At 43.2% G+C, this 24,442-nt stretch overlaps 1 protein-coding gene and 2 pseudogenes across 1 annotated transcript; 1 reads left to right on the top strand and 2 right to left on the bottom strand.

The window, feature by feature from the left end:
* Positions 1 to 2,409: 2,409 nt before the first annotated feature.
* LOC143635744 (serine/threonine-protein kinase STN8, chloroplastic-like) lies at positions 2,410 to 6,467 on the top strand. Its single transcript, XM_077103501.1, has 4 exons — positions 2,410 to 2,964; positions 3,445 to 3,618; positions 4,351 to 4,755; positions 5,845 to 6,467. Exons 1-4 carry the CDS (start codon positions 2,413 to 2,415, stop codon positions 6,190 to 6,192), a joined length of 1,479 nt encoding a protein of 492 aa, XP_076959616.1. The 5' UTR covers positions 2,410 to 2,412; the 3' UTR covers positions 6,193 to 6,467.
* A 1,238-nt stretch (positions 6,468 to 7,705) lies between these two features.
* Positions 7,706 to 23,228, bottom strand: LOC143635771 (receptor-like protein EIX2; annotated as a pseudogene).
* Positions 23,229 to 23,666: 438 nt separating this feature from the next.
* Positions 23,667 to 24,425, bottom strand: LOC143635770 (receptor-like protein 14; annotated as a pseudogene).
* Positions 24,426 to 24,442: the final 17 nt, after the last annotated feature.

Raw genomic sequence — 24,442 nt, 5'->3', positions numbered from 1 at the left:
TGTGGTGAATTGAAGAAGGTGGAAATCTGAAGCAGTAGTAAGAAGAAGAAGAAGAAGAAGAAGAAGAAGAGCTACGAATGCAGTCACACATGCTCATTGATTGATTGATTGATTGTTTACAGAATCCGGTTCATACAGACACCTGACGTGGTTGTGATAAAAATATAAAATATAAACGGGAAAATTCCCAAAATAAGAATTTATATCCGTGAAAATTCCTAAAATAAGCATATTTATGAAAACAAATTTCAAGTCTAGATACCATTTATAACAAATTTCAGAAATAGTTATTATAAATTAGTCGTGACGAGTAGTTTGTAGAACCAATTAGAACTTGTCATGTGTCCTTAAACTAACCGTAACGAGCACGTTCACTAATCATTTGCTCGTCACGACTAGATAAGTTTCATGCCTCGTAATCAACGCCCACGAGTAATTCATAAGTCATTTAGTCGCGACGAGTAGATTATAAGGTTAAACTAGTCGCGACGAGTTAGCTACTAATAAACTACTCGTGTAGGGAATGTAAACCGGGTAAACTAGTCGTCACGACTAAATGACTTATGAACTACTCGTGAGCGTTTATTACGAGACATAAAACTTATTTAGTCGTGACAAGTAATGATTAGTGAACGTGCTCGTTATGTCAGAGGACGCACGACAAGTTTTTAATTGGTTCTATAAACTAATAGCCATGACTAGTTTATAATACCTATTTCTGAAATTTTTTACAAATAGTACCTAAAACTTGATTTTTTTTTTCATAAATGCTTATTTTGGGAATTTTCACAGTATAAACTTATGGTTAGACCATTCACAACGACGACTACAAAAACAACCGACGTCATAAAAAGAACTATTCTTTAAAAAAAACACTTTAGACCATCTTCATAAATGGTGTTTTTGGTTGTCAAATGGCTTAGGACCTCACAAAATATCTCTTCTATTCTTTTTTCTCTCTCCTCCTCTCATCTTACGTATGCATTCACAGTACATTCTTCAAGAATTTTACATGACTCTTTTTTTTCCACTTTACCACTTTTTTATCAAGAACGCCTCAAGAATTTCTTATCGTGGATGCTTTTACAACCCACCCAATAACAAATCTTAAAAATATTATCACATCATTACCACCTTTTAAAAATATTTATTATCACTTTTCTAGCTGCTTGACCTTAAAAAAACCGATTAAGTTGAACAAAAAACAATTAGAAGAATACTCGTTAGAAATAATTGATATCGGAGTGTGAGGAGGTTGTTCGCCAGATCAACAATTGAAGGAAGTTTGGCAGCAAGACACCGGTAGAAATTGGTGGTCTACATCGTCGACCATGAGCGTGGTATACAAATTGAGACAATGACAACCGCTCTAGGGTTTAAACTAGCAAATTAATAGAACCAGTGGGATAGTGAGATCCATGGTGCTGGTGAAGCAATGATGGTCGATGGGATGGTAGGAGGATGAAGCGCTGGTATCTGAAATTGCAGGGACAAGGAAGCAATAAGGTCTGAATGCCATTCAACTTCAATTCATCGCTTACATAATCAGAGGTTTAAAAACTCATTTAGAGGCATTTTCTAAATCCTCACATTTGACAAGCTCATTCGGATGCATTTTATTATATCTTGTCGCCAGCTTGCTTTAATTATTTCAGCATTATAAGTTTCTATTTTGCTTTTTTAATGCACGGCGAGACACTTTTGTTACCTTCAAATGATATATTACATTTTTTTATGTTCTCAGTGATGCTTGCTGATTACAGAGTGCACAGCATTCTCACTTTCTTGATCATTAATTATTGTATTAGGAATCTTCCCTTGCAAGAGGAGTTTCCCAATACCTAATTAGGAGACAACGGTTAGTGTTGCTCAAAAGGTTGATTCAGTTCTTGATTTAAGGTTGTTCTTTTGAGTTCATCGTTTACTATTGTTGCAATTGATCGATCATGGGCCAGATTGATTGTTACCGTCGAAATCTTGATATGAAGTTGAGCATTAGTACAAACAACATTGAAGAAGAGCATTCAAAATCTAGATGTTTTCATCCCATTAACATCTTTACTTAAATACAAATACACGAGTGTCTATCAGTTCGGACATCACTTTATTCAGCTTTAACTTTTTTTTTGTTTACCCTAATTGAAAACGAACCTATCCGAATTAGAAACGTCTCCATTTAAAACCACATTCAACTAACCAAGACGTTCATGTATCTGATTAAACCGTTATCATTCGGTTTATTCAATTGAATTCGGTCTAGATATCCGAATAGGAAAGACTAATGGAACCGATAACCGAAACATTGATCAAGATAGTACCGAAGGAAACGCTGTTTACTCGTTCTCCACACAAATCCCGCCTAAAAGGATAAACCCATAACTAACACAAACCCACCCAGGCATTCATTCATCAATGGCTACTACCATGCTCTCTTCCACCACTCTCAAACTCAATTCCACCTTCTCCCATTCAAAACCCACTTCACTCATCCCCCAATTCAAACGAAACCCATCAAAAATCAGCGTCTCATTCAACGAAATCTCCGACGACTTGCTCGAAAACACCCTCCATTTGGACCAATACCCGCTTTTCAAATCCGGCTACGATCAGTTCCAACGGGTCACCGAGAGCTTCCCGGAGAGTGAGAAGTGGGGGGTGTTTGTGTTTGCCGGGTTGGTGTGGGTGTACCTCACTGCTCGTCCTGGGGTTTTGATTGGCGCCATTGATGCCTATCTTTTGGCCCCTGCACAGAAGGTGTTCGACGGTTTGTCTGGGAGGAGGAATCTCAAGACTTCGGATTTTTTAGTTGGGGATAAGCTGGGAGAAGGCTCGTTTGGGGTGGTTTATTCGGGTGTGGTGGTGCCCAAGAATATGACTATCGAGGAGCGCGTTCGGAATACCGGGAGTAGGAGAAAGCAGCTGGAGAAAGATCCCAGGTTTAAGGAGAAAGTCATCCTTAAACAGGTGAAAAAACAATTGCTCTTTTCTTCAGCATTTTGGTAGAATTGGATTTTCTTAATTTAAACCTTGAATTGATCGGATAAGTTGTAATTTGGGCGGTGACACTCGTAACTTTCATTTTCGTTGTAACGGACACTTGGGATCTTTTGCAAGTGACGCGAGCAGACATAGGTGTAATAAGATAATTTGTTGAAAATCATAGGTATATTAATGTTTATTAATTTAAAATGTGACCCATTACTAGATAATAATAGTCCATACTCGCAATTTGACCCGTAACCACTTCCAACTTTTATTTCGTTGTTAACTCGCTTTAACGGAAAAGTAACCATGGCTGCCTCTACTAATACGTCATATGCCACGTCATCAAGGGCAGACAAAGTTGGTTCTCCATTACAGTGAGATTGAGTTTGACAACCGACCAATGTGTCAATATTACTAAAATCCAGTTCATAATCATAATGATACTTTGTAATTTACCAGGTCAAAATTGGAGTAGCGGGTGCTATAGAATGTGGTGATTTTGAAGAATGGTTCAACTACAGGTTGTCACGTGCGGCTCCAGATACATGCGCTGAGTTTCTTGGAAGCTTTATTTCTGATAAAACTAATTCAATATTCACAAAGGGTGAGAAATGGCTCGTATGGAAATTTGAGGTATGTGTAGTTTTCATATTCAAGTATATTCACATAGGTTTTATATCTTAGGGATGTTTGGATGTGAGTTTTCAAAATGAATTTATTATTATAATGTGCAGTAGAAAATAATGTTTGGATGTGCTTACGCAGTTTGGAGTTGCAATAATAGGATAGATTTTTGAATGTTTGACAAATTATGGTTATTTAAAAAATTAATAGATGGGCAATTGAAAATTTTACTATGATCACTATGTGATTGAATAATGAGAAGCAAAATTTTTTTTATATGATGAGAATTGAGAAGTTATTCTCAAAACAGTTATCTGATTATAATGTTTTTTAACTTATTTTTTTAAAATAATTTGAGCATTCAAACATATGATTGCTACAACTTCAAACAACTAAAGTACAACTTCAAATTATTTAAATTTTTAAAAAGGTCAAATTCACCAAGCATTCAAAGATCTGATCATTACAAGTTCAAACACCATGAGTACAATTTTTAATGTTTGGATAAACAAAATCTGCTTTTCCCTTTATTTATCTGTTAATTTCTTAAATAATCACAATTTTTCAAATTCTCTCAATTTTACAACTTCTAAATGTTTAGATGCACAAAATATGGATTTTTGGATGATAATTTTCAAAACACAAATCCAAAATCCAAATACCCCATTGGTATCAGTTACAAATTTACCGGTATACTCATTACTCATGACTAATATTAAATATTATGCGAATCAAACACAGGGGGACCGAGACCTTGGTGATTACATGAAAGATAGAATTTTCCCATTAAACTTGGAATCACTCATGTTTGGACGCGTATTAGAAGGGCTTGAATCTATACAACGAAATGCGTTAATAATCAAACAAATAATGAGACAAATAATATCATCACTCAAGAAAATACATGACAATGGTATTGTGCACCGCGATATAAAGCCCGCCAATTTAGTTGTAACCAAAAAGGGACGAATCAAGCTTATCGATTTTGGCGCAGCAACTGATTTAAGGATAGGAAAAAACTATGTGCCAAACAAGGGTCTTCTTGACCCGGATTATTGCCCGCCCGAACTTTATGTTTTGCCCGAAGAAACACCGTCCCCACCTCCAGAACCCGTTGCAGCTCTTCTTTCTCCAATTCTTTGGCAGGTACTCTATATATATATTTATAAATCTTTGACGGGTTGACTCTTGACAAGTTGCGGGTTGGCGGGTTGAACAAGAACACTGCCTGTACAAGTCATTTACCTAAACGTGTCTAACGGGCTGGCGGGTGATAACCAAGTTGTAAACGTGTTAATTGAAATGATGGGTCGTAAAAGAAAGGGTTAAAAATGCCATAAATGGGCTAGTGGGTCAACCCGTTTAATTAAATAGGTCAACCGGAACATGACCCTATTATTATTTGTGTAAAAAACATGAACCCTAACCAGGACCCACTTAAAATCGTGTAACCCGAACACGACCTGTTTAACTCATTTATCTAAACATATTAAATGGGTTGATGAATGATAACCGAGCTGTAAATAGGTCATAAATGGGTTAATGGGTCAGCCTGTTTAACTAAACAGGTTGGCGGGTGACATGTTAAAACTTAACGGGTTTAGAGGTTAACCCGAACACAACCCATTTAATTAAATAGGTCAGCCCAAACACGGCCCATATTATTATTTGTGTCAACCCTAACCTGTACCCGCTTATAATCGTGTAACCGAACACGACCCGTTTAACTCATTTATCTAAACATGTAAATGGGTTGGTGGGTGATAACTAAGTTGTAAATGTGTTAATAGAGTCAGTGGGTTGTAAATAAAAAAGGTTAAACAGGGCATAAATGGGTTAACGAATCAACCTGTTTAAGTAAACGGGTTAAACGAGTTAACCCGAACACAACTCGTTTAATTAAACATGTCAACCCGAACACGACCCGTTTTTTAAACGGGCTAGATATGCAAACCCAAAACTTTGTTTTTTTCATGTCATGTTCGGACTGTATCGGAAATTCCCACCCCTTGTTATATAATTCTAAATGTTTATAAATAATTTAGTAAATAATTTGTAAACAATAAATGAGCCAAGCTTGAGCTTAGACGAACTTGAGCTTGGCTCGTTTGCACCCTTATTTTGGTTTCCATAACTATTTAAAAATCATGTATATTCATTTATATATAAATTTAGTTTTCTTATATACCATTCAATTTCTAAACTTTTAAAATAATTTATTTATCATTCTTGCAGTTAAACAGTCCCGATTTATTCGACATGTATTCTGCTGGGATAGTCCTCATGCAAATGGCTGTGCCGTCATTAAGGTCTTCAGCAGCCTTAAAAAACTTCAATCTTGAATTAAAAGCTGTTAATTATGATTTAAAAAAATGGCGGGAGAAAACCCGATCGAGACCCGACACAAGTGTTCTTGATTTGGATTCGGGCCGAGGGTGGGATTTAGCGACGAAACTTATTTCAGAATGGGGTTCGTTGCGTAGGGGTCGGTTATCGGCTTCGGATGCTTTAAGGCATCCGTATTTTTTGTTGGGTGGTGATCAAGCGGCTTCGGTTCTTTCGAAACTGAGCTTGTCAAAGTAGAAGGTCAAAACTGAGAGGAGGTTGACTGTAAAGGTCAAGCATTGGTTCTGTGACATAATTGTATAATTTCATTGTTTGTTTATATTGTTCATTTCTATTATCTGAAAGGTGCTTGAAATAGCAGAACAGGCCAAAAATAGCAAATTTACTCCTTATTACATTCGAATTTTGTAAGGTAGATTAGTTAATTATAATACCAATGTTTCACTAAATAAATGTAGACAACATACTATGTTGAGATGATTTTTGGTAGTATGTTTTCTTATTTGTTTGTACATCATCATCATCGTACTCAGTATATCCCACCAATAGCAAAGCTATAGTAGGGTCTGAGGAGGGTAAGATGTAGACAGCCTTACCTCTACCCCATAAGGATAGAGAGGCTGCTTCCGGTGAGACCCCCGGCTAGATAGTAGTTTTGCATCAAGCCTTGGACATAATGCACATAGCACTCAATCATCGGGACACCGGCTGATCGGTGCATGTACCCTTGTCTTTCGGCTATCAACGCCACTACATGATGCCTGATTAACCGTCCGTCACTTTTAACGTTATTTTCACGAGATTAGTAAAATAACGTCAAAATTAGTACAATTTCACTTTTGCCCACCCGAGGGTTCACACATATATACATCATATGTGCGCACCGCAAGCAGGGCTATCTTATTTGTTTGTACCATTGACCTAATACGAGATTGGAAGAGCGGGAACACCACTCCCCTTTCCACGGTACCGAGATTGGCAACCCACACTCACTTTGTTCTCCCCGAATGACACATGAAATCACGAGATTATAAAATAAGAAAATCATCAGGTTTTTAGAATAAGAAAATAAATTAAGAATTATTGTGGAATTGGAACTCTATCTAATTTTAGTGGGCTCCAACACTCATTACAAACTTTAGCCAGCTGAAATTTAAGATTCCATATGATATCAGCCCCTCGAGTTACTAATTATTCACTCCAAACGCTTAATAATAATACTTATATTATACAAATTTGTCATTTCATTTAAAAATTTACACATTTACACTTTACTTACATAAACAATATGGTAATATCAAATTTATTGGATAGATTCAGGGTTTTGTGTAAACGAGTAGAGCCTAAAATCACGAATTGAACTGAGCTTAAGCGGCCTCAAGCTTATCCTATAACCATTATTATATATTACATATTGATAACTGAGATAGTATTGATTATTTCGGGTGGAGTATAAATTGATCAATACTATCTCAGTTATCAAAGGGTGGGGAGCTAAGTTATTAAAGGTATATATAGTAATAATACCTTGGTGTGTGAGTTTGGTGAAGATTTGGTGTGTGATTTTCATATTCATTTGGTGCATATTCATCTGGTGTGCAATTTTCGCTTCGTGTGACTCAGGTCGATGGCTTTGAAAGGGTTAGAGGTTAATATATGAAATAATTAACTCACAATTTGCCATCGCACTTTTATTTCCACACTCTAAACAACTTGCAATTCATACATTTTCTACATAGTTGCACATTGCTCACCTTCTAAAGTATCTTTTAAGTTTGCCAAAATGCACAACCACGATGACATGTATCCAATCCGTCATGTAACTCAATGACGCGAAGAAGAAATATCTACAGCGATCGTTTAAAACTAACGCCCCACGAATTCCCAAAATCCAACCGCAAATCCAGCACCGACACCTGTGCGATATGATTTCCAAGAGTCGTCTTCGTCTTCTTTAACGACTTTCTTTTCAACAACAGGTGAACTCCCACATCTTGGTGTAAGTGGAGGCCCACAAAGTTGAGGATTGCCATTGTAAGAGGTATAATCAAAGCGTTGGAGTTGAGAACCGGTTGGTATTCTTCCTGACAAGTTATTGAAGGAGAGGTCAAGGTAACTTAGAAAATTTAGTTGTGCCAAACTCCCTGGAATATGTCCAGAGAACTCATTACTTTACAAGTCAAGAGATTCAAGAGACTTCAACCGACCCATATCTTTCGGGACTTCCCCATGCAGTTTGTTGACAGAAAGATTTAACGAAACCAATTCAAAAAGACTTGTGATCTCATATGGAAGTTTTCCAGATAAGTTGTTTCTTGAAAGATCGATACTCTTCAGTAGTGGCAAACCACTTCTTCCAAATGAACGTTTTGTTCCTTTCCACGTAACCCATGCACTGTCTAAAAATTGTGCCTCTTTAGTAATTGGCGGAGTACATGAAGCTCCAGAATACTTTCGACATGGAGCCGATATCGTGGATGAATAAGTATGGCTAGCGATCATGTCATCCACAAAACTTCTTCTAGCCATAGATGTGAAGTTATCAAAGCATCTAGGAATACTACCTGTCACTCCATTATTAGACAGGTCAAAGACATGAAGGTTATGCAGCCAACATAACTGGGACGGTAACCTCCCATAGAATCTATTGGATCCAAAAACAAGAACATATAACTCTGAAAGTTCTTCACCTATCCATTTTGGTATGACACCAGATAACTTGTTTTCCCCAAGATCCACAAAGCTTAGTCGTGTGCAGTTTCTCAGGGACGTTGGCACTTCACCCACAAATGCATTTTTTCGCAAATTCAATGCCTCCAGGTTAGACAGGATTCCTAAAGAAGAAGGAATTTCCCCGGACAAATTGTTATTTGATAAACTAAGAATGACTAGATTTTCTTGAAATTTCATCATACAATCAGGTATGCTCCTGGAAAACGAGTTGTTGGAGAGGTCTAGATATGTTAAACCCGTATCAAAGTTACACAAGAAAGAAAGTGTTCCTGAGAACTTGTTTCCAGAGAGGTTTATTGCAGCCAGACTAGAAGGCAATGACGGTACCCTTCCTTCAAAATGATTGTTACTCAAGTCCATTCCAGGATAGTTGAAGAAACGTGGATCTACTCACTGGTAGCAGATCTACTTTCCTCGGGTGTGATTAAACTATTTCACCGATGGTTCTTCTGGATCCGAGTTCTTCCACCTACAAAATGAACAGCGCCGTTACTTACCCCTCAGAAAGGGACAGAGGGGTCCTCTTTGGGGTAACCCTCCGGCGTGAGAATCAGTATCTTTTGGAGAAGATAATAATGTTGTATGTAAGTGAATCTCAAGAGTATTGCTGATCGCTGAATACTCTTGATTTGTGTGACTGTGTGTTTTTTCTGTAACTGACTGTGAGTGAATATAATTCAATATGATTGAATGTGATATCACTGCTTGTAACTGTCAATGATTGAGTGTGAATGAATGTCCATCAAAGTGGAGTTGATGCTGTATTTATAGTGCTAGGGTTTCCACTGGTTGGGCTCAGCCTCGTTGGCCTCCTCCAACCGCACTGCGCCATGTGTCCTCTGGGACACCTGGCGCTTTCTCGTTGGTTGTAATTATGTGGTAGCCCATGTGTCATGCTGAGTTGTCGACCTTTCATTTGGCAGCTGTCAACATCAGCATATTCTTACTCCTTAAAAAGATGCCTTCTAGAAGATTGTCTGACGTGCACAATCAAGGTTGCCCTAACCCTGATTTGGATAAGGACGAGGTTGATTATATGCACGTGTGATATGCGCCCATCCTGAGGATGCGCGAAGTCTTCTTTTTATTCTCACGCGCAGATATTTCATGCGCAGGTGTGATATGCACGAGCGTGTGATATGCGCCGCGCTATGGTGCGCCGCGCGCATATGCGACGCGCGAGCATATGTGATGTGCAAGAGCATGTGATATGCGCCGCGCGTTGATGCGCCGCGCGCATATGTGATGCGCAAGCATATGATGCCTGAGCATGTTTTGTATGCGCCATGCGCCTAGGTTTTGGCTTTGTGCCTTCATAATGTCTTTATCTTGTGGGTTGACCCGCCTTGATTGGTGTTGAGGCGGGTACATACCTCTTCAAGCCCCCCCAGTCTAATGTGTGTCTTATCTCGCGCGAGCGTGGTAAGATAGATATTAGACTCACTGAATTGTCCATTTATAGGGGGTTTTGTCGTTTTCTTGGTTGTTTCCATCATCGCGCGAAGTTCTATCCACTTTGTTGAAAACCAAAGGTCCAAACACGTGGTTGGTTGGTGGTGACGTGCGCCGTAAACGTGTCAGACGTTTCGTGTGCTCGAGGTGCTACAGTTGCCTTTCACGTCCTCTCACAGCTGTCTTGAACACGTGTCGCGCTCGCATTGGTTAGTACCTGCGAGTGGGGGCGCGTGTCTGTTCCGTGGCAGGTCGGTTTGTCACCTCACACAGCTGTTAGGGACACGTGTCGCGCCTTCGTTGGGTTGCCCCTGCGAGTGGGGGCGCGTGGAATCCGATCAGCTGCCACTTTTCTCTCTCCTGGTCCTATAAAAGCAGGCCCTTAGGTAATTTTTATCCTCATCTTTATTGTTATTCAAATTCGAATTCCTGCTTTCACATTCTGATTTGAGTGTTTACATCGATTCGAATCCTCGATTATCTGTTATTACAGTTGTATGTCTGATAGTTCATACTCGTCTAGCCCTTCAATCACCTCCGTTGCCTCTCGAAGACGCCGTGTGAAGTCTGTGGTGATGTCGACATTGAAGCAAAAAGGAAAGGGGAAGAAGGTTGTTGAAACCACATCGGAGGAAGTAGGGAGGACCAAGGCGACCAAAAGGTGGAATGAAATCCCCTGCAAATTGAAGCAGGCGGATCTCGACAACCTCATCACCTCTCAGGGGTTTCCCACCCTGTTTGGCTGCATGTTGCCTAGGTCCGGGCAAACGGCGGCGAACCCGCCTGCCGGCTATATATCCCTATATAGCCACTTTTTCAGCCACTGCAACCTTCGTCTCCCGATGACAAGGTTTGTGGGTGCACTGTTGAAGTTCTATGGGATTCACATATCCCAAGTCCATCCGTTTGGACTCGTGCGCGTGACTCACTTTGAGTTCATGTGCAAATCCCAGCGCGAGGAACCCACTCCTCGGCGCTTTCAATATTTTTATAAGGCCAAGATCCAAGACAATTGGATATCTTTTATTCCTCGCAGTCAGAAGGTGAAGTGCTCCACTGTTTCATTCAAGAGCCTTCATGACTGGTCAGAGAGGTTTTTTTACATTAAGGCCGGTGTGATCCCCATCCGTATGACCATGCGCTCTATCACTTCTGCGCCTGCGGATGAGGATGTCCTCAAGAACCCAACTGGCGCATGGGTTAAGAAACTGACCGCCGAACCATCCCCCGCGAAGAAAATTTGCGAGGAGGCGCTGGTTGGGGTCGGCATGAGCAGGCTCTGGGCCGACAGCGCGCTTGAGCCCGTTATCCAAGTCGACGGGTTGTGTAAGTTATTTTTTTTTTTTTTTTTTTTTTATTGCGCCAACATCCTTGTTTTGCTGATATCATTTAACTCGTCTTTGCGCAGTCACCAAGGATTACATCCTTGCCGCTTATGATGAACATGTGGAGGGCGGCTCCGTCGAACTTGGCATTGGGGAGGTTGGTTTCCCGGATCGCTTCGATGACATGTTCATCCCAGTGGATCTGGATTTTGACTTTGACGGTGACGCGCCTGGTAAGCCTTCGCACTCTTGTTCATTCCTTTAGAAGACCCAAGCTTATTAACAGTTCTGTCGCTTGTTTTTGTAGATGCGCTTGAAAACTACGAGCTAGAGCTCGCGGAAGAGGAGGAGGAGGAGGAAGAGGAGGCACCTCTACTAAAGCGCAAAGCTAAGGGGAAATCTGGCGCAGGGGCCAGTAAGAAACAGAAGAAAGAGGACACCCCTGTCGCTCATCCCCATGCTCAAACGAAGAGACCTAAGGAAACCACAAAGGTTTCTTTAAGTTCTCTGCCTGTGAGAGTGGGCAGACCTCCTGTCCACTTGAGGTATGGTGCCGTCGCCTCCTCCGTTCGCGCTGCTGAAGAGATGAGCCGCGCCGCGCCTGCAACAGGTATACTTTGCCTATCTTCGTCTGATTGAGTAATTGTTAAACCGTTGGTTATTTGAATGTTTGCAGAGCCGGCGACGGTAACAGATCAGCCGCAGGCGCCACAAGGTGCTACGGCTGCGCCGGGGACTCCATCGAAGTCCCCTGTTCTACCCTCTGAAAAGGGTAGAATGAATTTTATGGCGATGTTCGATGCGCGAACAGAGTTGCGCCAAGGTAAGTGTTGCACATTTGTTTTCTGAATTTTTCCTTTTGGACTTAGTCATAAACCATTCCTTGTTTATTTGTTCATAGGAGTTGTAGCTGGTACAACAGTTGCTGATGATACCCCTGGCGCGGCTGCCGGCGCCGCTGGTTCTGGTCCTGCTCCTGCTAGTGCTGAGTCTCCCCTTATTGGGATTACCAAGGAGCAGGAGACGGTGTTGCGCGCCGAACTGGCGGCGTCTAGACCTCCTTCGCCTCCTCCTGCACGTAGCCCTCCCCGCGAGGCTGGTTTGGAGCCTTCCAGGTCGCAGCAGAAGAGGCCTGTTGAAGAAGACGAGGAGGACGAGGGGGTTCAAGGTGAAGACTCCTTAGGAGATCGCGCCAGCCCTGCGATGCCGCAAGTGTTTGCAGCGCAGACCTCTGGTGGGGCTGGCGCAGACATTCCTGCTTCATCCCCGCAGGTATGTATTGATTTGTTGGTCCGCTGCGCGTATCTCCCTATAAGTATGTTTTATGACTTAGGATTTTTCTTACATTTTTGCAGGAAGGTGACCACGTTTACCGCCCGAGATGGAATATTAATGAAGAAAGTTCCTTTCAATCCATGGGCGTATGCGAGGATTTCTGGGCTCATGCCGTGCCTCCTACTGAAAGGAGGTATCAAGAGGAGCGCACTCGCGCGGACTTGCTGAACGAACATGTTTTCGCTGGGTCGGCTTTTTTCGCTGCTTCCCAAGAGCTGCGTCGTGATTATATTAAAGTACGCGACGCTCTTGTGGAAGCCCAGCGAGAGGCTAAGGTGGCCGCCTGGAACCTGTCTGATGCTCGTGCGCGAGCTGAGAAACTCCAGGCGGAGCTCAGTGAAAATCGAGCAAGTGCCAACACCGCATACATCAAGCGCGGGCATGAGCTCCAGGCTGCGCGGGAGAAGCAGCAATTGGCGGAGGCCGAAGTTGCCAAGTACGCGCGCAGAGTGCGTGTCTTGGAACAGCAGGCCGAGGCGCGTGACCAAGCTATCATCAAGAGTATTACTGAGAAATCATCATTGGAGAGCGAGGTTGCGCGCCTGAAAAGGGATTTGGCGGCCGCGCAGGCCGATAGAGATGAGGCCTTGGCCACGGCGGCGTCCAGCCAGGAAGCACTTGGTGCTGCGCAGGCGGAGAAAGAAAAAATTTTGGCGGCAGCAGCGTCTGACAAGGAGGAACTAAAAAAGGCTAAGGAGACTGTTGAGTTATTAAACTCTCAGGTTCCTGCCCTCGAGACGTCTGTTGCTGGCCTCGCGCAGGATCGCCAATGGCTGGTGTCACAGGGCATGGCTCGCTGCGCTTTGGCGATGAAATATTCCGCCGAGTTTCAAGCCCTTGTGATGGACTGTAATGCCGCCGCGCGTTTGGTGGGCCGAGCTGAAGGGTTTACGGATGGATATGAGTATGGCATGCTGAGGAAGAACCCATCCGAGTACCCTTACAAGTTCGATGCGGCCTGCGCGGACATGGCCGCGGTGGGGGAAAAGTATATGAATACTCCCATCCCCATCCTTATGCAGGTACCTTGATCTTAATGAGTTTTACTTTACTAACCTTTCTAAGTGTTTGTACTCATTACTTTTCTAATGATTTACAGATAACTGCGCTTGCTGACCAGCCCGACCTCGGCGCACTAAAGAAGTTGCTTGATGATTGCGAGAGGGCTGGTGGCGATGATGGTGGCGCGGGGGATGTTGCCCCTGCCAGCGGCTCTGGCGCGGCGAAAGAATCTGCTCGCGACACCGTTGTGATCGAAGACTCCAATGAGGAGGAAGAACTTGACTATGGTCAGTTCGGAGATGAAGAGCAGACCGCGCCAGATGCTGCGCGAGATGATGAGGATGATGAAGCGGCTGACGTCGACGTGGAGACTTGAGAAGCCCTTCATCAAATTTTGTATATTTATCTTTTATACTTGTAGTTTGTAACTCATCATACTTGTAGATTTCGATCCAATGAAATGAAACTTGTTATCTCCTTTTCGTATCTTGCGCAATTCCATTCATCTCTTCATGTTTGGTTGTATAGATATAAGATATGCTTGAACGTTAAAATAAGAACAAGGTTGTAAGGAAATTATTCACTTTTAACCTCAGTTCTATTTTGTTTGTGGCTCTCGCAGTATCTTGCTCATGCTGACATGCGCGCTAATTTTTCGTTATTTCTTTTTCACGCGCTGGTGTCACGCGGTATGGAAGTATGAGTTTAGCCATTACATGTCAGCTTGTGTTACTCAGATATCCACTATGGTTCCGCGCGCGGCCTCGACCTGAGACCTTAACATGATATGGCATGTACTTTGCTTTAGTTTTGTTTAAGGATTTTTATGATCAAGCTGCGCGGGGTGTAAGATGGATGTATGTGAGTGTTTTGAGCTAAGGCTCTTTGTTTTGGGCTAAGGCCCTGACGATTTTAGAGTTAAGACTCATTAACGTGCTTGAGCTAAGGCTCGTAATTTTGGGCTAAGGCCCTGACGTTTTAGAGTTAAGACTCGTTAACGCGTTTGAGCTAAGGCTCGCGCATGTATGTTTTACTTCGCTTTATTTTGTCTTGAAGTCAATATAATGTTGTCATATTGTTCCAATTTAATAAAGGAAGTGTGAAACATGTATGCAAAGGTAATAGAACCAATATTGAAAGATAGCGCGACAAATATTGAAAGATAGCGCGAATCATCATTAATGATGGCTTAAAAGCCTTGATTACAAATTTGAACTTTTTACATGAAGCATTTTCTAAGCTGTGCCGCGTTCCACGCGCGCGGTATCTTTTTTCCGTTCAAATCTTTTAAAGCATACGCGCCTTTCCCCAGGTCTTCTGAAATTTGATAAGGTCCCTCCCAATTGGGGGACATTTTTCCTGGGGGTATTGCGCGACTAGCTTCATTGTTTCGAAGGACAAAATCATTTATCTTGAAGTGGCACTCTTTAACGCGCTGATTATAATATTTTTCCAGCTTTTTCTTGTATCTGGCTTCATTAATGATAGCCGCTTCTCTGCGCCCTTCAAGCAAGTTAAGATCTAATCTTCTTTCGCGGTCGTTATCAGTTTTGCTCATCATGAGTACCCTATGGGATGGGCATCCAACTTCCGCTGGGATCATAGCCTCTGTTCCATAGGTTAGGCTGAACGGGGATTCGCCATTGCTAGTTTTGCTTAATGTCCTGTGCGCCCACAAGACATTAGGTAACTCTTCGACCCAAGAATGGGATTCTCCCTCCAATCTTTTCTTCAGCCCATTTAGTAAACTTTGATTCGCGCGCTCCACTTGGCCATTCCCTTGAGGATGGTAAACGGACGTGAAGATTTGGTTGATGTGCAATTCTTTGAGCCAGCTTGACATCTTCCTGTCAGTGAATTGTTTGCCATTGTCGCTCACAATTTCCATAGGAAGGCCAAAACGGCAAATGATGTGGCTCCAGATAAATTGCTTCATCGCCTCAGCTGTGATTTTTGCTAGTGGCTTAGCTTCAACCCATTTTGTGAAATAGTCTATCGCCACTACCAAAAATTTCACTCGGCCTTGCGCTTGCGGCAGGGGCCCCACAATATCAATGGCCCATTTGTGAAAAGGCCATGCTGAGGTGACTGGAATCAAGTTGTTTTTTGGACGCATGGTGTTTGGCGCGTAGCTCTGACATGCCTTGCATTTTTGGATTTCTTTTAGCGCATCCAAGTACATGCCTGGCCAATAGTAGCCTGAGCTCATCGCCTTGGCAACCACCATGCGCGGACCAGCGTGAATTCCACAGATTCCCTCATGAATCTCCCTAATCACATAGCTTGCTTCCTCCGCATCCAGGCATTTCATGAGCGGTCCAAGATAAGAGCGCCGGTACACTGTACCATCAAGCAGTTCATAGTTCTGCGCCTTGTGTCTTATCTTTCTCGCCTGTGCGCGATCATCCGGTAACTTCCCCTCTTTCAGGAATTCCATTATTGGAGTTATCCAGGATGAAGGAGTTGTATGAATTACCAGGACCGATTGCGTTTGCACTGACGGGCTGCTCATTATTTCCACCCTGACATCTTTGCCAAAGTGATCAAAATTAGTTGATGCCATTTTACTCAACGCGTCTGCGGACTTGTTTTCGCTTCGCGAGATGTGTATGATTCTGAAGAAGTCAAACTGCTCAACGAGCTTTTTTGCCTGCTCTAGATACAGAGGCATTGTGTTCTCCTTGGCGTCATATAGGCCGTTGACCTGAGCAGCTACCAAGTAAGAATCAACATGCGCCTCTAGTCTTTTAACCCCAAACTTGCGCGCGATGCGCAGACCAGCCAGCAGGGCTTCATACTCAGCCTCATTGTTGGTACTCTTGAAGTCCAACCTGATAGCATAAGTATATTCATGATTATCAGGGTCTACCAGTTTGAGACCTGCGCCAGACCCTTCGCTGTTGGAGGCTCCATCAGTGAATAGCCTCCAAACATCTTCTTCATCATTTGCTCGCGGAGGGTCTACCTCGCGCTGAGCTTCTTCAATCTGTCCCTCTGGGATTTCCGTGATGAAATCCGCCAAAACTTGACCCTTTATTGCTGGACGGGGCTTATAAGTGATCGTGTGTTCACCTAATTCCAGTGCCCACTTTGTCAGCCTTCCGGAGAGCGCGGGACGTCGCAAGACTTGCTGGATGTTGTAACCAGTCAGTACTTCAATAGGATGACCATTGAAGTATCTATGGAGCTTGCGCGACGCGTGTGTTAGCGACAAAACTAACTTTTCCATGATGGAATAGCGCGTCTCAGGGTCTGTGAGCACTCGACTCACATAGTATATTGGCGTTTGGATCCCCTTGCGATCCACCAATAATACTGCGCCAATGGCGCGATCTCCAGCTGACAAGTACAATGTAAGGGTTTCGCCAGGAAGTGGAGCTGTGAGCGCGGGCAGCTTTATGAGACATTCTTTTATCTCATTGAAAGCTTGCTCAGCCTCAGGCGTCCACTTGAATTGGCTCTTCTTCAAACAATTCCTCAAGGTGTTAACGAATGGAGTAGATTTGCTGGCGTGGTTCGCTAGGAACCTGTTGATTGACACCAATCTACCATTCAGCTTCTGAACCTCTTTCATGGTGGCTGGTGAAGGCATGTCAAGGATGGCTTCCACCTTCTCAGGATTCACCTTGAAACCATCCTTAGTGACCATTACACCAAGAAATTTCCCCTCTTCCGCGCCGAAAGTACATTTGCTCGGGTTGAGCTTCATGTTAACTTCCGTTAGGCGCTGAAGAGTTTCCTCGATGTCGTTGAGCATTTGTCTCTCCTCCCTGCTCTTTATCACCAAATCATCAACGTAGACTTCTAGATTCCTTCCGATTTGTTCATTGAAAACAGAATCCATAAGTCTCTGATAGGTGGCGCCCGCATTCTTTAAACCAAAGGGCATTTTTGTGTAACAAAAAACACCCTTGTCGGTTCTGAAGGCCGTCTTGTCTTCATCCTGTGGTGCCATTTGAATCTGGTGATAGCCTTTGTAGGCATCCAGGAAACATTTGAGCTTGAATGGCGCCACGGAGTCCACCTTTGCGTCGATGTTTGGTAGTGGGTAACAGTCTTTCGGACATGCTTTGTTGAGGTCCTTGAAGTCAATACACATCCTCCATGACCCGTTGCTTTTCTTTACCATCACAGGATTGGCTACCCACGTCTGGTATCGGATCGGGCGGATAATGTTTGCGCGCAACAAGTCCTCAACTTGCTCATTCATGGCCTTCGCCTTTTCATCCCCCATGATTCTCTTCTTCTGAGCAATTGGCTCCACCGACTTGAACGTGTTAAGAGAGTGTTGCGCCAAGTCTCGCGGGACCCCAGTCATATCGGAGTGTTGCCACGCGAAGACCGTCATGTATTTTGTGAGCAACCTTTTCACTCTCAATCTGGTGTCGTCTGAAATGGTAGCGCCAATTGTGACCGTTTGGTCGGGGAATTTTGGGTTTAAAATCCACTTCTCTGGCGCATTGTCCGCCGTTGGAAGTTTCATTCTCCCTTCCCGCGGCGTGGTTGTCACTGCGCACAAATGATCGCGGTAAACAAATGCTACGCCTGTTGGTGTAGGGATCCCCAATGCGCCGTGCGCTGGCGATGGTACAGCATTAAATTGGGCAATTGTTCCCCTACCCAGGATCATATTGTGGCATGACGTGGTGGGCAAGACCAAGAAGTTGACCACTTCGGCTCGCTTGTGCTCATCATCCCCCATAGTTAGTTCAAACTGAATCTGGCCTAGGGGATGTATGATTTCATTTGAGACACCACAGATTGGTGCGTTCACAATTTCGAGCCGAGCTTGGTCTGCCGGGTCTAACTTTCTGAAACACTGCTCATACATAATGTCAGATTCGCTTCCAGTGTCCACCAGGACCTTTGACACTTCGTAATGAGCAATGTGTGTGGTAATGACGAGAGGACTGCTTATTGAAGGGCCTCCCCTGATTCTTGGGAAGATGACTTGCTGCTCGCGCCAATCTCCGTGAATTTGCGCGCTTCTCTTTCTTGACGTCTGCCCTTGTCGTCCCCCCTCAGCCACACAGATTCTTTTGTACTTCTTGCTGGCAGAGGCTCCCTCCGGTTGCTCATCTTCTATTCTTTGGTTTTTTACCAAGTGAGCCAGCCTGCCAGACTTTACATCCTTCTCGATCGCATCCTTTAAATGATGGCATGCGTCAGTGTTGTGGCCCGGGGACCTGTGAAATTCACAATATTTACCACTATTTTGCGGCCCCTTGTAGTGTAGTTGCTTGGGAGGCTTGAATTGGACATTCTCAGTACTTAACACCTGTGAAGGTGTTTTAGTGAGGGGAGTCCATATTCTTGGCAGAGGTCTGCTAGGATCTCTGCCGCCCTCCCTCTTGTCACCCTCCCCGTGTTTACGAGCATCCTTTTGGGGCTGGGGTGAGTTTGGTTGCGCTTGTTTTTCCGCGGAAGAAAAACTTGTTGGCTGCAACCTGGACCATACAGAGTTCTGTTTGGCCCTCTTCTCTTTGCTGCGCGGTGATTCAGCCTGGTGCGCTCTTTCTCTTGCCCTATCTTGGGCAATCTGTTTCTCATTTCTCGCGAAAACTCGCGATGCCTCCATTAACTTGGCCCACGTGGTGGGCATACCATCTTTGCTTACGAGAGCTCGTCGTAACTGATCACTGCGCGCGCCTTGTATAAAGGCCACGCGCAGTAGCTGCTCGGTTATGCCCCCGATTGCCAGGGACTCCTGATTGAAACGAGTGATGTAATCTTCAATCGTTTCATCATTCCTGCGGATGCAGTGCATGATGTCATCAGGATCGCGCGTGTGCCTGCGCTGCTGTACGAAGTGGGCCTGGAACTTTTCTAATAGTTCCTCGAAGCCATCAATTTGCCCTGTCGGCAAGCTCTCGAACCATACTCGCGCTGCGCCTGTGAGGCAGCGGGCAAACATATGACACCATGTTGGCATCGTCCAGCTCTCTAGGTTTCCCGTGTTATAGAAACCTTGCAAAAAGTCATCTGGATCTGTCGTGCCATCATATTTCCCCAGACCACTTGGCATCTTGGTCTTGTGCTGGATGGGAGCCTGCGCGATGCGCGCAGTAAACTTTGAGTGTTTTACCAGGATGGCTGGTCTGTAGGGTGTGGTTACGTCCACTTGCCCTCTGACCGGTGGGCTGTATGGCATGTGCAGATCCGGATCTGCTCTGGCTCCTGGCGCCATGTTCACAGGCGCGCGGAGCTGCGAGCCTCCTGCATGAGTATCCCTTGTCTTTCTCATGCTATGCACCTCTTCATCACTGAACTCTGTGTGTGCAGTGTGAACAGAATGCCCTTCTTCCGGCGCGCGCGGCCTTTTTGTGGGCTGCTTCTCCATCGCTTGCCTTTGTGTTTGGTCGGCTAGCTTCTTCTGTTTGATCATTTCAGTGTACTTTTCCATCAGACGCCGCTGCTCATTTATGAGCCATTCATTCGGATCGTCTGCTTCATCTTCTGGACCCATTGGTCCCTTCAGCTTCGCGCCGGCCATATTTTGTAACGTGCGATCGTCTGGAAGAGTTTCAGTCTGGCCGTGAGGGGTTGTGACGAAGGGACGGTTGCTGGTGGTACGCGTAGAATCACGCGGAACCCTCAGAACCTGCTGTCCGTCGTTAACACCCTCACGTTCAATATCCTCCAGAGCTTGATCAACGTTACGAACTCCAGAAACCATGGTGATTGAATTTTTTAGATCTGGATGAGATCGGATGGCGCCAATGAAGAAACGTGGATCTACTCACTGGTAGCAGATCTACTTTCCTCGGGTGTGATTAAACTATTTCACCGATGGTTCTTCTGGATCCGAGTTCTTCCACCTACAAAATGAACAGCGCCGTTACTTACCCCTCAGAAAGGGACAGAGGGGTCCTCTTTGGGGTAACCCTCCGGCGTGAGAATCAGTATCTTTTGGAGAAGATAATAATGTTGTATGTAAGTGAATCTCAAGAGTATTGCTGATCGCTGAATACTCTTGATTTGTGTGACTGTGTGTTTTTTCTGTAACTGACTGTGAGTGAATATAATTCAATATGATTGAATGTGATATCACTGCTTGTAACTGTCAATGATTGAGTGTGAATGAATGTCCATCAAAGTGGAGTTGATGCTGTATTTATAGTGCTAGGGTTTCCACTGGTTGGGCTCAGCCTCGTTGGCCTCCTCCAACCGCACTGCGCCATGTGTCCTCTGGGACACCTGGCGCTTTCTCGTTGGTTGTAATTATGTGGTAGCCCATGTGTCATGCTGAGTTGTCGACCTTTCATTTGGCAGCTGTCAACATCAGCATATTCTTACTCCTTAAAAAGATGCCTTCTAGAAGATTGTCTGACGTGCACAATCAAGGTTGCCCTAACCCTGATTTGGATAAGGACGAGGTTGATTATATGCACGTGTGATATGCGCCCATCCTGAGGATGCGCGAAGTCTTCTTTTTATTCTCACGCGCAGATATTTCATGCGCAGGTGTGATATGCACGAGCGTGTGATATGCGCCGCGCTATGGTGCGCCGCGCGCATATGCGACGCGCGAGCATATGTGATGTGCAAGAGCATGTGATATGCGCCGCGCGTTGATGCGCCGCGCGCATATGTGATGCGCAAGCATATGATGCCTGAGCATGTTTTGTATGCGCCATGCGCCTAGGTTTTGGCTTTGTGCCTTCATAATGTCTTTATCTTGTGGGTTGACCCGCCTTGATTGGTGTTGAGGCGGGTACATACCTCTTCAATAGTCATTAAAAGAAGATGTGATATTTGGTATCATGCCGTTTATTTCATTTGAAGAGATGTTTAGAAACTTCAAATAAACAGGAAGGTCCCAAAACCAGTCAGGGACAGTATCTGATATTCCGGCGTTCGAAATATCAATGTATTCGAAATTATCTTGAGTTTTAATCCACAATGGGAATCCAGGTCCCAACTTGCAAGATTGCAATTTTATTGTTGATAATTGGAAAGGGATTCTGTCGTGTAAGCTTAAGTTTAATGATAAAGAATTGAAAGACAAGTCCAAATAATGTAGTTGGGTGAGATTAAGAAAATGGATTTCAGAGATAACACCTTCAAGGAAGTTGGATGAAAATCTAGATATATAAGCTTTGAAACCTGACCCAAACTGTTTGGCACATTACCAGAAAATTGATTACTAGACATGTCTAAATATGAAAGGGAGTGACACTGATATAAAGTTTAATATATATTAATTTCTTGTACATTTTATTTATTATTTTATTAGTTTTGTTCGGTTTTATGCAAGATTTGTATACTACTAACATGGTTTTATGTTTTAGGTTTCGGGTTTGAATTTCGGTGAAAAGAGGGCGAAAAAAGAGCAAAAACAAGCCGCACCGGAGAACCGAAGGATCAGGAAACTAACCGGACCAGACCAGGAAGAGAACCGGACCGGCTAGCCCCCCCCCCCCCCCTCACGTTGCAGGAGCGCCGTGCGGTGGGGGTGGTCAAGCCCGCCACGCGGCGCGGCGGCCCAGATATTCCAGAATGTTCGTTCGTTAACCGCCTTTTCGTATTTTTGGACACCTGTTGCCTACATAAAGACCACTAAACTCACCCTTAATCAGACCCTAAAGTTCCAGACGAATTTGGTGAGTTCCGAGGCACTCGAGAGCAGATTTTGGCAGCTTTGGAGTCGAAGAATCAGCTGGTGTTGCGCGTATTAGTTGAAGACGAAGAACACGGGTTTTATCTTTTGTTTCTTTCGTTTTCGTTATTTAAACACCATGAATTCTTATTTGCTTGTTTTGTTTAAAACCTAAGATGCTAGGCTAAATTGCATGAACTACTTAGGCTTAAGATGAACCTATTTTGATGTTTTGATTTAACTTTGGGCTTGTTTATCGTTGTGGGTTTTATGGTTTAGTAAAAGATTTATCTATAATTAGTTGATGCGCATGAATGCTTAGGATTGTTTGATGAGTTTTATTCTATAGTTTTCCTTGATTATTGTTTGTCATATGATAGGATTGCTATTAGGTCAATTACTTCGTGTTTTTGATTATTTTATGATTGATGTCATGATAAGGTCATAGGAATACTATTGTCAAATAAACCTAAGTGTGCTGCTAACCTAAACTTGTAAAGCGCTAGGTTATTGATAAGTCTTTACTATTTAATCTTGCTACATTTAGTTCTTCGTAAGGAGTCCGTCTAGGGTTGGTTATTTATTATTGCTTATCAAACCAATTAAATATAGTAAATTGCCTTTGATTTCCGTGCTGCAAGGTAGGATTTTGTATAAAGGAACTAAATTATAAATAATTGGGTGACCATAAGGAAACTTGATTTTTAATAACTGGTGTGCGTTAAAACTTGTTAGAAAGCCATAGGTGTCTCTTGAAAAGGGTCGGGGTCCTGTTCGGGTTTTCTTATAAGTGTCTATTTTACGATCCCAATTCCATAACTAAACATTGACCTGGGTTAATTCATTACTGAAATCTAGGGGATTCTAGCCTAGGTAGTTTTCTTATTATCATCTTATTTTCACAACAAACTTTGTTTTCGTTTAAACGTACTTGTTTTCTTAATTAGTTTTTTAATTATAGTATTAAATTAGTATTTTAAATAAAAACCCCCCAAACAAATATAATTTAATAAGTCGTGTTTGTAGTCGAGTCTAATTAGCTAATAAACGTAATTTAAAGAGTCTCGTGGGTTCGATATCCGGACTTACTTAGCTTTACTAGAGTCGATCAGTTCACTTGCCGGTTAGTAGTTTAGTCGAGTTTTAGAGAGTCTAGAGTATTACTTAGTGTTTATTTTTAGTTAATTTAGTTAATAATTAGTAAACTACTTCAAGCGCATCAGACACCCTATGAAGTTAAAAAAAAATACTAGAAAGATCTATTATCACCAAGATGTGCATCCTGCGAAGTCAGACACACTTCCACTCAAAGAATTGTTAGAAAGGAACTAGGTAATCAACGAAGAACATCCAACAAAGTTGGGCAATGACCCATTAAGAAGGTTTTGTGACAAATCCAGGTGAGCTAAAGATGAAGAGTTCCCAAAGGATTTTGGAAAGACACCTCCCAGCTTATTTTTTGAGAGGTCTAAACGGATAAGAGAAGTCAATTCCCCAGAGGAAAAAAGGAATGCCCCCCCCCCCCCCCCCCCCCCTAAAAAATTGTCACTAAGATCAAGTTCAAGCAAGTTGGAGAGATTGGCAAGCTGATGAGGAATAGGTCCACTCAGATTAGCACCAGAACTATCCAAAGGTTGTAAGTTGGACAAGGAACCCAAAAAGTTGGGTAAAGGATTGAACCAGAAATCAGTAAAACTCATATCAAGATATTGTAGTTGATCCAACACTTGTAATGACGGACTCATTTTACCCGTACCTTCTGAAGAAAGAAAAAGTTTGATTACATGACCGGTGAGGCTGTCACATGTGACACCCGACCATCTGCAGCAATCCGTTTTTTCTCCTTCGCTCCCCCAATCATCTAGATATCCATTTGGGTCAGTTAGGTTGGCTTTAATGTCAAGTAGAGCTTGCCTCTCCTTGTGAATGCAAGAGCTCATGTTGACATCTTTTTTTGGGCCCAGAGTAAGAGCACCACCACTCATAACTAATGGGCATAGCAGCAAATAAACAAGAGCACACATAATTGTATCTATGCAAT

This window comes from Bidens hawaiensis, unplaced genomic scaffold (assembly GCF_021521415.1).
Source record: "Bidens hawaiensis isolate Kalapana, Puna unplaced genomic scaffold, B.hawaiensis_p1.1 tig00007678_1, whole genome shotgun sequence".
Lineage (NCBI taxonomy): Eukaryota > Viridiplantae > Streptophyta > Magnoliopsida > Asterales > Asteraceae > Bidens > Bidens hawaiensis.
Note: the sequence above shows the minus strand (reverse complement) of the source record. Positions and strands in the feature narration are given on the sequence as shown.

What these genes read in the sequence shown, in the direction of transcription:
- LOC143635744 (XM_077103501.1), top strand. Translation starts at nt 2,413, where the DNA reads ATGGCTACTACCATGCTCTCTTCCACCACTCTCAAACTCAATTCCACC. An exon ending in AGAAAGTCATCCTTAAACAG is followed by an intron (nt 2,965 to 3,444) that starts GTGAAAAAACAA and finishes GTAATTTACCAG; the next exon opens with GTCAAAATTGGAGTAGCGGG. An exon ending in TTTCTCCAATTCTTTGGCAG is followed by an intron (nt 4,756 to 5,844) that starts GTACTCTATATA and finishes TCATTCTTGCAG; the next exon opens with TTAAACAGTCCCGATTTATT.